The following is a 13,468-nucleotide window of genomic DNA, read 5'->3' on the forward strand; positions in this document are numbered from 1 at the left end:
AAAGTGTTATAAGCATTTACCAATGTTAAAAATTCTTATACGTATCTTCTTTGCACAACACTATTCTATCAGTAGGAACAATTAAACATCTGAAAGAAAAGTGTCAATAAGCATTATATTGTAAGTAATTTGGATTTAATTTAATTTATAATCCACATCTCCTTTGCATGTCACTATTCTATTAGTAGGCCAGTCTATATTTTATGGCACTTTTTGACTAGATCTTGGGTTTGCAGCACCACATTGTGTAGATGTGCAATAAAGGTTTTAAGCAAACCTAAGGTTTGAAAGTTCACCACAACTTTGCCTTTTCTCTAAAAGTTGGGTAAACAATTTACTAATCTAAGTGTTATCGCAGATTACTTTAAAATGGGTGTGCACCTGACACAGAATGCAGGCTGGTCACTAGGAACAATTAATTATCTGAAACATAATTGCACAAGCATAGGGACTGTTTTACTAGAAATTCAGAATCAAACAAAAATAAGCTAAGCTTTCAAAACAGTGATTAAACAAAAATATTCTGTTGTTTCTTAAGTCAAAAAAGTTTGGAAAGCCTTATGTTATAAACCTTCTTCACTTTAAAGATGTGTTTTTGCTGCCATACCTTGAACACTATATATACATTTTATCACTAAGCAATGAAACAAGGTAAAAACAGAGCAACTTTTAAAAAAACTTTGATTGTTATCAAGAAAATATTGCACAATAACTTTGTTTATAAACATTCCAGTATAAACAACACAGTAATATTTAATGGAGTTAAATGTTCAAATAATTCTAAAGTCTTGCTTTATTAAGGATAATGTGTTTTAATCCGCAACTTAAAAATTAATTTTCTGCCTTAGCCCTAATTATTAGGGTTTCGATGAGGTATTTTTGAAAACCTTAGAAAATTTCTTAAAACATGATTCAGGTCATGTTTTCCAGTTTATGGCTTGATACAAATCTTAAAACAATGTGCTTTTTGTGTAACTGTTACGCAAACACTTTTGGAAAGTACCGAAAAAACGGCGTGTTTCCAAATTGCAAGAATAAAACAAATATTCTCGCATAGCCCTGGGCAAAGCGCACAGTAGACGCGTGCCGCAAATTAATAGAAAAATGTGAAACAAAATTCGTCGAAACGAGAAACAAGACTCACGTAAAAAAATCTAATTTCTAGCACTTTACCTCAACCTTTATTCTCACCAAGACCCAAGCGAGTTCGATTTGGAACTTTCCTCCAAGGAAAGTTAACGTTGATTTTCTCGAGGCGGGATCGCGCATAGAAATCAAACCGCGCCAGACGTTGTGAGAAGAAATATTAAATCGACATTTATCAACAAACGTAAATTCGCTGACAGAATTCATTAAATTAAAATAAACGTTTCTCCTATTTGAATAAATTTTCGAAAAACTTTACGTTTACAGAGTTTTTGTTACGACATGAATTAAAGAACTGGCGGGTTTTTACAGCCCACGCCTTATCCAATCAATGACTCACTCCAGTTATTTGAACACCTGTAGAAAAGCGTCTACCTCGAAAATCATCAGACCGGAAATTTGTCCGATATTTCTAATTATATTATATCTTTTCAAAACAACATATATTTCAAAGGAACTCATTTCACAATAACGACAGACCTTTAAACAAATAGGACTTTTCTCAAAATGATTTTGGATTTAAAAAATAATTCCTATTTTTTTCCAAACTTTAGTACAACACTCCACTGTTTATCAAACGATTTTTTTATTCAGCATTTCAAATCATAAGTCTGTAGGCTGGCTTCTTTGTTACTGTAGGTTTTGTTCGCATGTCCATACAGTGAGGGTCATGAGCTGTAGTTTGGTGCAGTAGAAGCGACATAAGTCCTGCCCTGTTTGACATCGCAGTCTTTATTCGTCGCTCTTCGTCAAATATTTCATCGATTTTTAGCCATTGGCGGATTCGCTGTAAGTCCACCTCAGCCCTATACATTGTCTCCCACCTATAAAAATACACATTTGAATGTTACAAAGGCAAATTTTCTGATATGAAAATTGATTGCAATTATAAGATAAATGCAAAATGATACTAGCTCGTATCAAAATGTCTTAATAATCAAGATGCTGTCGATTTACTCGACCTTTTTGGCTTTGCAATTTATTATCAAGCTAAAATACAAAACATTTTTTGGCATAAACTTCGTTTTTGTTTTAGAAAAGTACAAGTTTTAATAAAACTTGCAGGATTTTACTGCTTAACTGGAAAATATGTTTAAGCGACAAATAAATAAATGACTGTAAAAACATCCAAAATCCACTTTAAAAACTTCGCAACTTTTGGAAGGTAGTGTCCATCCTAATTTTTAATCTTTTACATGTCAAATATAAAACAAACACTTGCTTAACACTTTATATATGATCTACAATTATTTTTCTTTTTTTTTTTACTCTTTCCGTTGAAAAGTCACTTACTTGAAATGTATGGTACACTTGCGTTTCGGAAGGCGACAGAAATGTGACGGTTTGGTCGGTTTAAGTTTGCCATAGATATCACACTCAAGGGGGCAACCACAAACATCTTCGTCTGTAACTTTCGGCTCCTTTGTGTGTTCCGGACACAAAACCTGGAAACATAAATGTTGCACTTTGTTAACAAATTAAATTAAATAAGAAAGAATAGGAACATAAAGCTATAAAGCAACAATTTCCTTATAAAATTTAGAATAGTAGTTATAGTTTAACGAGATCAGTAATAATAAAAAAATCCCCCAAAGAAATTTAATTATGATTAAACAAATTAAATAAGAAAATATGTAACACATTGGGTGAAGCTTATAAGGCATTTTTTGTAATTATAGTTTATTTAGCTTAAGCTTTTATGAAAATTCTCTCGAAAAAATTCTACAAAAGGCTCTACAAATAAATAAAGTATATATATTAATAATGTTTTCCTATTCTATTAAGTTAGAACTTTATACATTTATATTTTTACAAAATAAGGTCTGTCAAGAAAAAGTGCTTGAATTGACCACAATTATACAAATAGTTATTACTTGAAGTCTTTTGCAGTAAGTTTGCTGTTGTTCGTTGAAAACATCACAAAATAGTCGTTGTGAACCCTCAATTCTTGTCGGGTAAACTGACCCAAACGACATTTGCGACTCGATTTTAATGTAGCACCTGCAAAGAAATGTCAAAGTATCATCACAGGGGTAACTCTTTACACATGATGTCATCAAACAAGTAGTTTTGAAACGCCTCTAAGGTTAGTGGTTCTTGCAATAATTTCACAATAACCTATTTAAACACACAAAAAATATTTAAAGTCAGAAAATCGACATATTTTTGGCATGAGCCTTGTTGAAATGTCTGTAAACAGGGAATTTTGATTGCTATTGCTTTTACATTTTATAAATCAAGAAATACAGCAACATTTAGAAAAGAAATACAGCAAATTTTAAAATTCTTAATTTAAAATAATTTAAAAAGCAATATTACTTTAACAAATAGAAGAAAATATTTTATTCCAAAATAAAAAAAATAAAAATTTATTCAAAAACAAACTAAAAATAAAAATTCATTACTTGTCCATGTGTTTGATTGCACTTTTAAGGCTGACTGAATGGCCGCACACAACACAATAAATAGAATGCTCCGACTCTGTTTCACTTTCATCGTCCTCTCGAAGCTTTTTATCAATCGGCAAACTTTTTCCAGCAGCGATTATTGATTCAAGTTGCCGGAATTTTCCTTCTGCATTTTCAAGTGAAAGTAAATATTTTAGGAAAGTGGGAAGTATTAAAAAAACAGGAAATGATAGTTATTATTTTTTTTTAAGTTTTTAATTAAATCAGGCAGTAGACAATAAAAATGCTTTTCTCAGAAAAAAATTCAAAAATAGGGAAACTGGTTGTTAAAACATTTCAATAAAAGATGGAAACTTTTTTTAACTAAAATAAAATTTTTTCCTAAATTACCAAAAAAAAATTCGGCGACGAGTTTAAAGAGAACTACAACCAGGAATAGAATTCTGCACTTTGTGTTTGTTTGTGATGCTTAGTTTTTTAACTACTTATTTTAACGCTCATTATAAACCCAACAGCTTCACAAGAAGAAATGTGTAATGACTTTTGTTAAAATATAATTTCAGGTGGTTATATAATGAGCCATCACCAAGCAGCTTATTTTAAGGACTTACCACATGGTAACCCTGACTTTAACTGATGTTTAGTTCTTCATGATTTTAACAAAAAGTACCGAGTGATTGAAGTTCGTTCCTTGCTTGCTCCATCTGCGATCGAATCCTCTCCAATTCCAGCCGTCCCATATCGTTAGCTACAGTCGGAGTGTTGTTCCACTCCTGAACACGTTGGGGTAAGATGTGCAGCAAGCGATTACGAGCCAGACGACGACCGCATTGCTCGCTGCAATATCTATAAAAGAATTTGTCAAAAAATCGTTCGGAAAAATTTCAGCATGTAAAAAAAAAATAGCATTTTAAAGGTAATTACCTAAATTTTTTTAACAATGATAAAAATAATTTCACTAAACAAATAGTTTTATAAATAAAGTATAGTTTGTTTTTTACAAACATTTAACCATAAATATTACAGCACAAAATCGGTAACAAAATTACTATCTAACAAACTACAGCATTATTCATGAATATACTTATATTTAAGATGGTTCTACAGATTATGTTACTTGCAATAATCTTTGCATTCAAGTTTGTAATATACAGAAAATTTATACAAAAAATTTTAATGTAAAAAAAAAATGCTTTGATTAACAACATTAAAACAAAGTATGAACATGTGCCATCATTTCAATACATACTTTGATGGTGGTACAGCTGCATTCGTGCATTGTGGCCCGAAGCATTGTTTTACTGTCCTTGAATCAAAGTCTGCTATACTGCTGGGAATCACCGTCTGTGAAACTAACGGAACCGGCTCATGCTTCTCCTTTTTCACTTTCCTACTGGTGGTAACCTTGACATCTGTTGTCTGCAAGAAAAAGGTTTTAATGGACTCCAGCAATACGGCTGCAAATTAAAAAAACGATCAAAAGGTTTTAAATAAAACTAAAATACAATGATACTTAAGTCGGAATTATAAATTAGGACAATGCCTAAGACCGTCAGAATAAGGTCTAAGTAGTTAAAAAACATGTCTAAACAACCTTTTCACCTAACCAACAACAGCTTCATCATTCCCTATTCCTAATACTATGGTATTATAGATTTTTCCGTTTAGATACTGTTGTTTTGTAGGTCTAATTGTGTGTTCCTGCTATTCCGCCACTAATCAATCCTCACATCTTTTTTCTTCTTCTTTTGCTTTTCATTGAGGCATCGTCGAAATCTACACTTTGGTATTTTCCCTGCAACTCCCCTTCTACGATCGTGACAAGCGTCGCACAAATCGCAGTCCTCCGTCCGAAGACAGTTCTCGCAAGTTCCACATTTCTTTGAGCTCTTTTTCCGCTCATTTTTCACAGGAGCGTCGACGTTAATGTAATCATCGCCGTCCTCGCTTTCAACTTTTGGTTCCAGTTTAATCGTCGGGTGTTTGGAATCCATTTTGTCAAAGTTGATATCTAAAAAAAGTTTATTTTCCAAATAGGAACAATGCTAAACTTGTTAAATTTCAAACAATATGTCAGAAGTCCTGACAAAATGTAAAGTGAGTTTTTGTTTAATTAAACGTTTCTTTCCAAAAATTTCTTTCATTTTCCAAATTTTCCACTAAGATTTCAGTTAGACCTTTATAAAATCCTTAAATTAGGACATTTTCTGCCAAAAAGTCCATGGCCCCAGTTTAAGAACCCCTGACTTGTGATTACAATGCTTGTCATTCAAATACCTGAATCATTTTTCTCCTCCTCATCTGTTGAATAAACTTTGATGGAGAAGCTTGGTTTTTTGTCGTGTGACGATATTTTTCTCGGCTGCGTCGGTCGCCAGTTGTCGTCTTGCTCGTAACGACCTTTTGGCTCGGAAACAAACGCAGGGGCTGACGCAGATTTGTGAACATTTTTTTCACCTGAAAGATGAGAGTTAAAGCAGTAGAAATATATTGTTTAAATTTCATGTTTTTACTGCATAACTATTTTATTGTCATATAATAACTGCATTTTTTGAGCAGAATTCAAAAATGTAAGAAATTTAATTTGAAGTATATTTTTTGCAAAATAAAAATTGCTTTATTTTATGTAAGCACTGTATAGCTTTTAGAATACTTCATTTCACAATACAAATTTATCATACTTTTTTTTTTAAATGACAAAATTGCATAACTTCTATCATATTCAGAGCATTATAGTTACCATCTCTGTGTTTAACTTTCTTCTTTTTTAACTTTTCCTTTTGCTTTTTTCTCTCGGTTTTTTCCCTTTCTTCTTTTCTTTTCGACTTGCGATATTTAATTTTAAGAAAAGGATTTTTTGCTCGGCACTGTTTGCAGTAAAAGTACTTGATATGCTTCGCTTCCTTTTCAGACACATTGATGCAGTTACCGTGGAACCTACAAAAAAACAAAAATTTAGCTTAACCAATGGCTGCAAATCAGCAATATTTAAGTAAAACCATACATTTTATTAAAGCCTAATTGTAATTTGCAGAATGTAATTAATTTGTAATCATGTGCCTGAGGCCAGCTTGTATATTTTTACCAATAAGAGTTTTTTGGGCTCTGGTCTAGAATCCTACCACAACGCAAATTATTTGGTTACGGTGCGGGTTAGCATTTGGGTGTGTCAAGTATTATTAAAATAATAAGCTTGACCCACCCAAACCCACACTCTAACCCAAATATTGTGCGTTGATTTAATAATTGTTTGAACGCTGTGGTAGGATTCTAAATCAGCCCTGTTTTTTGTTGTTTAGCATTGCATAAGTTATGAAAAAAATTGCTTCATTCTGTGTTTGAAACAAAATTGAAATAATGACTCAAAGTCAAATGGTACATTAACTGGTGATGATACAAGTACATATGGAAAAATATTTTTAATTGGCTTTGACTTTAATTTGTCAATTTAAAAAAAGGTTTAAAAGAAGACGCACCATTCTTCGCAGTCATCGCACATTATCATGAAGCGGTCGATATCCGATGATCTGCAGATGCAGTAGAGTTGCACTTGGTCACTGTCATCGCTCATTTTGCTCGCTTTAAGTTGCCGCCCTTCAAAATAAGTCGCCAACTTCGCTTTGCGTTCTGGAACTTCGAAGCGTCGCGCGATCTCCGATTGATGACCACCGCTCTTTTCCATTGTGACGTCACTCTGTACCTGGTGCGTGCCTTTTTCCTTTTTTTTGGCCGCACAGGTCTCTCAGATTTTCAGGAATTTTGACGAATAAACTTGACCGGATTTTAAATTTGTTAGTTGGTGAAAATAAGACAAGCACGAGTTTCGATTACAACACTTTATAAAACAAATTTTTTTTACCAAGTTGAGCTGAAAAGCTTAATGGCGTTGAAATTTGAGACAACCGCAATTTGCAAACCGCAATTTATATAACTAAATTTCAACGTCAAATAATTTCCCGCAACTTGTTAAACCACGTTTTGCTTTTCCCCTAATAAATGCAGACCATCTTTAACTTATTTTTGACTCGAATGAAATGAAATGAAAAACAACTCGAGATTTTTCAAGTGGTTACCACGTGACTGGACGCTTGACTGAACAGCAACTATAAACATATCACAGGTGGATGACGTCACTTATAGGAAGACCAAAACAAGAATTCAGTGCTAAAAGTTGAAATTGCGATAATTTATTGGAGATTTTAAGATGTCTGGTCCTCAAAACTGTTCTTTGTGCATGACAAAGTTTGGATTGTTTAAAAAGCAGGTATTAGAATGTTATTTGGTCAAAAAAATCTTTTTTTTTGCATGACAAGTGTTCAGTGTTGTTGATGTTGAAATTTGATAAAGATTTATTTTATTTGACGTTGAAAATGATACCTACTTCCGTATATGGGCTTTGATATTCTTAATAAGGTTTGTTAAGTTTTTGTAGAGAGTCTTTAAGGGTTTATTTTGAATAAACACTGATTTTAAAACAAGCAATAAAAATTGTGTTAAAATTAGCCAGCTGCCCAGCTTGGTAAAACTTTTTGATAAAAACACTCAACCAGTTCTAAAATTTAATCCACACAGATAGAAATTTTGGCGCTGGTCTAGAATCTTACCACTGCAAGCAGTTATTAAATTAACGCACAATATTCAGGTTAGGGTGGGGTTAGCGTTTTGGGTGTGGGTGGGTCAAGTATTATTATATTTATATTAATACTTGACCTAACCAAACCCAAAAGCTAGCCCTCACCCTAACCCAAAGATTGTGTGTTAATTTAATAACTGCTTGCAGTGGTAAGATTCTAGACCAGCGCCAAAATTTACCATATGTTTAGTGCTGCATCGACATATATTTTACGCAAACTGTTTACTTTTTTTCAGTACGACTGTGCCCGATGCCACTGCACTGTTTGCAAAGATTGTCTGTCAGCTAAAGTGCTGGGTAAAGACCCGAACCTGGTGAATGTTTGTCGAAAATGCTGCAAAGTTCAGCTTCAGCCTAAAAATTCTGGAAGAATTTCACCACCGGCTAATTTTAAAAGGTAAAAAACAAACCCTGAAGCTTGCTTGGTGTTTATTATATAGATTTTGAACTCTGCCCTCAAGTTGAAAACATGAGGTTAAATTTATATGTTTTTAATATATGTATTAATTAGATCAAACCTGGGCAAACTAAGGACTGCATACTTTGTCAATGCCGCCAAGCAATTTTACGGCCAGCGGCTCATTTTCAATTTAATGTTTTTGAACAAAATTAAAATATGTATATTTTTGATTATCCTCATCTGTTTCTATTGATACCAATGTTAAAACATGGATATTTATTTAAAAATTATCTCACTTTATAAGTATGTGTATTCCAGTTGCTAATTTTGACCTTGCCCTACAGAGCATTTAAAAAAAAAACTTAAATAACTAACTATTTTTTCATTTTTTATGTTTTAGGGAAATGGCAAAAAAGCAGGAAGCACGAAATGAAGCTCCGCAAGAAACTGCTGCGGACGCAGCTTTAAGGTTACGACTTCAAGAACTAAAGGATTCTAGACCAAATGGGGGAGAAAAAGAAGAGGGTAAAAAAAATATTATCATTAACCGTGTTTCAAACTTTAGTAAAAGACTATTTTTCTGCCATTTGACAATCTAGAACTCTTGTGCTTTAAAGACGCGATTTTTAACTTAGTCTCCTGGGGGTCAGTAAGGAAGTTTTATTTAGAGTCTGTAATTATTGTCAAGGATTTTTTAAACTTCTCCTGTATTATAATATGATAAGGTCCTCTATCATTTCCAAATGGAAAAAATGAGGCCTTTGAGTAAAAAAACTGAGAACCACTGCAAAATTTTGTTGGCCAGGTTTGATTTTACGCTCTTTATTCCAATATCATTAAAATTTCTCCTGTACAGTTTTCCAATTAGTCTCATACACACCTTTCATGCAGATTTTATTTTTTATGCGCTTTTCCTCGCAGATATTTCTGTTGATAATTTGGAACGGAGACTTCAAAAACTCTCATACGATCCAAAAGACAACGTTACTTTCGAAGAATTACATTATCGGCTTGCAAAGCTAAAAGGGTCGCGACCTCCGGCCATTAGAGTTCACAGTTTAAGGGTAAATTATGTTTTTCTTGAAGCAATAAATGAAGCTACCTAAACAAAGAGTTGACAAATTAGGAAAATCGTTTACTTCAGCTGATGTATAACATACATGTTTTTTCATATAAAACCTACTCTAAATTTAAAGTTAACCTAACTTTAGTTTTTAGTCTTGTTTCACTTAAAAAATAATTGGGAATTTCACAAATAAATTTTTATATAACTTCGGTATTACTAACTCAATAGTTTATAATGTTTTTGCAATAAACCATTTCCTTCTGTGTTACTTTGGCTTTGATCAATCAAATATAATTGCTTTCCCTCAAATTAGTTACCTTCTTTTAATTATATTTACTTTTCTTATTTGCTTGATTTTGTGATTAATCAGAGAGCGTCAACCAATGATGAAGCAAGCTCGTCAAAGTCGGAGCCAGGATTCGTCGATGCGAAGAAACTGATCCGTCAGTACACCGAAGAGATCGCCATGGAAACAGAAGACCCAATGGATGGGGTTGATTTTTCACAATATAAGGCTCCTGATGGTAACTACAACTGAAATAATTGAATAGTAGCCTTGGAATTACCAATAGTGGAATAACATTAAAAAAAAACATGCCACGTAGCTATATCTATTGTTTATTTTGTTCAAGTGATAATCTGTTTTAGATTAAACAGTTATTTTTGGCATACACAATTGGCAGAAAAATACATAAACAGGTTTGATGATTGTACATTAATGACAGACATGGATACATGTATTACCATATTTGTTTTATTTTTTAAATTCAGGGGTGTTTTTTTTTTTTTTTTTTTTTTGCAGGCCCAGTCAATAGTTAAGCAGTTGATATTACTAGAGTTTTATAACAGTCTTGCCGCTAAAATCTAATTTTGTTTGCAGACGCCACTGCAGCTGACCTGATTAAGTTAGCGCAAGACGAAATTCAGAAAGCTAAAAAAGGAATAAAGATGGATCAGATGGAAGACGATGAAATAAGCAAACGATTGTCACAACTCGACGACATCCCTCAAGGTAAAGTTTAGGTATTTTAATTGCTTTGCTGTTGAGGAATGACTTAACCTGGAGTTGGATTAAAATGCAACTTGTTTTCAACATTGCAAATTATTTAATGCCTAAGGATCAACATAGCTCACGCGTTTTAGATTATATACAACTTTTATCACAAACTTAATTATATAAATATAAAAATACATTCATACTAAAGGCGCGTTTTGTGCAATTTGGTATAGAGATTAAAGCTCATTACTATGATAAGTGGTAATTATTTAACTATGTATATTTTTTTGTTAATTTGGCAGCATTTGCCCCAAGTAAATTGTTCAAGTAAAAAGCAACCTAACAAGTTATAACTGAGAAAAAGGGCATATTAAACATTTGTGATTATATGATGGTAACAAGTTCTAACAACTGTTGCATTCCTTTAATTCCTTTTTAAATATGTTGTTATTTATCCCTACCATATTTTTTAGACTTTCCTGTTTCAATCAAAGTCAGTCAGTATATATATTTCTCTTAAGAACCTCAATAATGACTGACTTTGATTAGAACAGGAAAGTCTTAAAGAATATTTGCAACCGTTTGAAGTCATTGTCGTCATTTACCTGTAAGGCCGAGGAGATATCTTCATATTTTACACATTCGGTTTGCCATCATCCTTACCATTAATGTTTGGTTGCAGTCCCCTCCGATGAGCAAGCCGGTACCTCGCAGATTGATTTTCTCGACGAGGAGATCGACGCTGAGAGCGCTTCTCTCATCCAACGACTCATGGAGGAAGATCGCTTGGAGCAAAACCTCCGGAACAAAGGAATCGATCTTCCTCAGAAGAAACTTACAAGGTGCGGTTTCAGGACAAAATTTTTAGATAATTTTCCTGAAGATATAAAAGTGTTGGGTACATAATAATTATAAAACAATCTCACCGCAGTAAACCTTTATTTCTTTGCAAGTAATATAAAATAAAAATATATATCAAAAAATTCGCGACCTTTTAAAAAGTAGAAACCAGAAAGATTGACGTAATAAATGATAAGCACTTGAAATATCCGTTTAACTTGAAGCTTTAAAATGCCACTTACTTTTGTACCAACCACTATGCTCCAAAACATATAAGCAAGGAATAAAAAATATATATTACAATGAATAATTTCCAAATCATTTTGGCGTCCTTTTTAAAGAAGATAGCTGTTTACAAATGATAATCACTTAAAGTAGCCGAAACTTAAAGCATTGTTATTTTTTAAAGCCCACATTTTTCTCGTCAAATGATGAGCACATGACGTAAAAAAAACTAGAAAAAAACTTCGTTGTTACTAGTGTTACTACCACTTAGCACCGGGTATCAGGACCGGTCCAATATTATCGGACATCCTCGATCGTTACCTGTATTTATGGGCAGACAATCTGAGCTTGACGCGATGACCGACGAGTTTCCTTGGTGCTTCATGTGCAACGACGACGCCACCACCAGGTGTCTCACCTGCGACCGCGAGCTCTTCTGCAAAACTTGCTTCCGGGTTGTTCACAATGAGATGGGCATGAAGGGACACAAGACAGAAAAGTTCGTGACTAAACGAAGCAATGACGATTACGCTTGACCCGGGATGATAAGAACTGGATATTTCTACTATATATATGCATTGAGTGAAGTTAAACAGCTGCAATTCATTTTAAGCTACATTACAAATCCCTGCGTAAAACAATAGCTGAGAACGGTTGTTATCCTTCTGTCTTATATATATATACACCTGAATGCACAACTTCAAATGCCTTTTAATCTTCACTGCTGGAATTAGAGGTGTCCAATACTTTACATTTTATCCCGATATTTTGTCAAAACGATACCAAATTCCGGAACCCAAAATTTTAGGATAACAGTAAGGCAGTCCTGTACCAAATGACCTAATAATTAAGGTCAAAAAGTAAAATAGGTATAATTAAAATGTTTTTTTTTACTCTACCTAAACATGTTAATTGTTAACTTACTTTGATAGAAATCGATGCGATTAATTGCAAACCCACGGTGAAACACCTTTAGCTATAGGATCGGCACCGATACCATCTTAGTATCGGACAAGTACCGATACTGACACTTGGGTATCGGAAATCGGCCCCAATCCAACACTAGTTTGGCAACTTTAATTTGTACACCGGAAAACAATATTTACAAACGTTCAATTTTCCGTAGCAGATCCTGACTGCAAAAGTATATTATTCTACGATTGTGAAGTCAGTCTTCTTTTCAAAATCACTTTGCCTGTAATTGTTATTTCGTGCTATCGTTTTGTGTCGACTGTTGCTATGGTATTCACCCGGAATCGATTTATGACGTCATGTTTTGACGTCACACGATTCATGAGCAGCCGAGATGTTTTTTGTGTATGGACGCTACAGAGCTTATATTAAATAACCGTTCTTTAAATTGTGTACTTCTATTCATTTGGAAAATAGTTAAATGTTCTCAACTAGGTAAAAATGAAGAATACCATTTTAAGGACCAGCTCAACCACAACAAATCAAGGTTTTGTTTAAAAAATAATGTCCGGCGCCGACTCACTGGATTTCAAGGAGGCGAAAGGGAAATAATCTTTTTACCTGGACGCATGAATTTAAAAAAAAACATGACGTTAGGCTACTTGTAAACTTCAACAACGTGACGTCCAAAACAAATAATCTTAAGAAACCGATGAAAGTCTTAGTTGAAAAACATGAAGGAGGTGGAGGAGTGGTCTGGTGAAAAAGCATCATTTTTTACCGATTCTTGGATTAAAACAAGTTAACAAATGCACATCTAAACTTCAAAGAACTGGTGACA

At 33.4% G+C, this 13,468-nt stretch overlaps 2 protein-coding genes across 2 annotated transcripts; one reads left to right on the plus strand and one right to left on the minus strand.

Moving 5' to 3' along the window:
* Positions 1–1,567: 1,567 nt before the first annotated feature.
* LOC146141228 (CXXC-type zinc finger protein 1-like) lies at positions 1,568–7,561 on the minus strand. Its single transcript, XM_083391560.1, has 10 exons — positions 7,031–7,561; positions 6,295–6,491; positions 5,832–6,011; positions 5,285–5,565; positions 4,804–4,973; positions 4,225–4,400; positions 3,552–3,720; positions 3,021–3,147; positions 2,440–2,591; positions 1,568–1,970 (listed from the first exon to the last, which is right to left on the minus strand). The coding sequence occupies exons 1-10, from the start codon at positions 7,234–7,236 to the stop codon at positions 1,745–1,747; spliced, it is 1,884 nt and encodes a 627-aa protein (XP_083247686.1). The 5' UTR covers positions 7,237–7,561; the 3' UTR covers positions 1,568–1,744.
* Positions 7,562–7,675: 114 nt separating this feature from the next.
* On the plus strand, positions 7,676–13,093 carry LOC146141229 (abscission/NoCut checkpoint regulator-like). The gene is made up of 8 exons (XM_083391804.1): positions 7,676–7,818; positions 8,424–8,584; positions 8,988–9,112; positions 9,509–9,651; positions 10,024–10,177; positions 10,534–10,665; positions 11,333–11,492; positions 12,053–13,093. Exons 1-8 carry the CDS (start codon positions 7,759–7,761, stop codon positions 12,249–12,251), a joined length of 1,134 nt encoding a protein of 377 aa, XP_083247930.1. The 5' UTR covers positions 7,676–7,758; the 3' UTR covers positions 12,252–13,093.
* The last annotated feature ends 375 nt before the right edge of the window (positions 13,094–13,468 follow it).

Source organism: Ascidiella aspersa, chromosome 6 (assembly GCF_963924565.1).
Source record: "Ascidiella aspersa chromosome 6, kaAscAspe10.2, whole genome shotgun sequence".
Lineage (NCBI taxonomy): Eukaryota > Metazoa > Chordata > Ascidiacea > Phlebobranchia > Ascidiidae > Ascidiella > Ascidiella aspersa.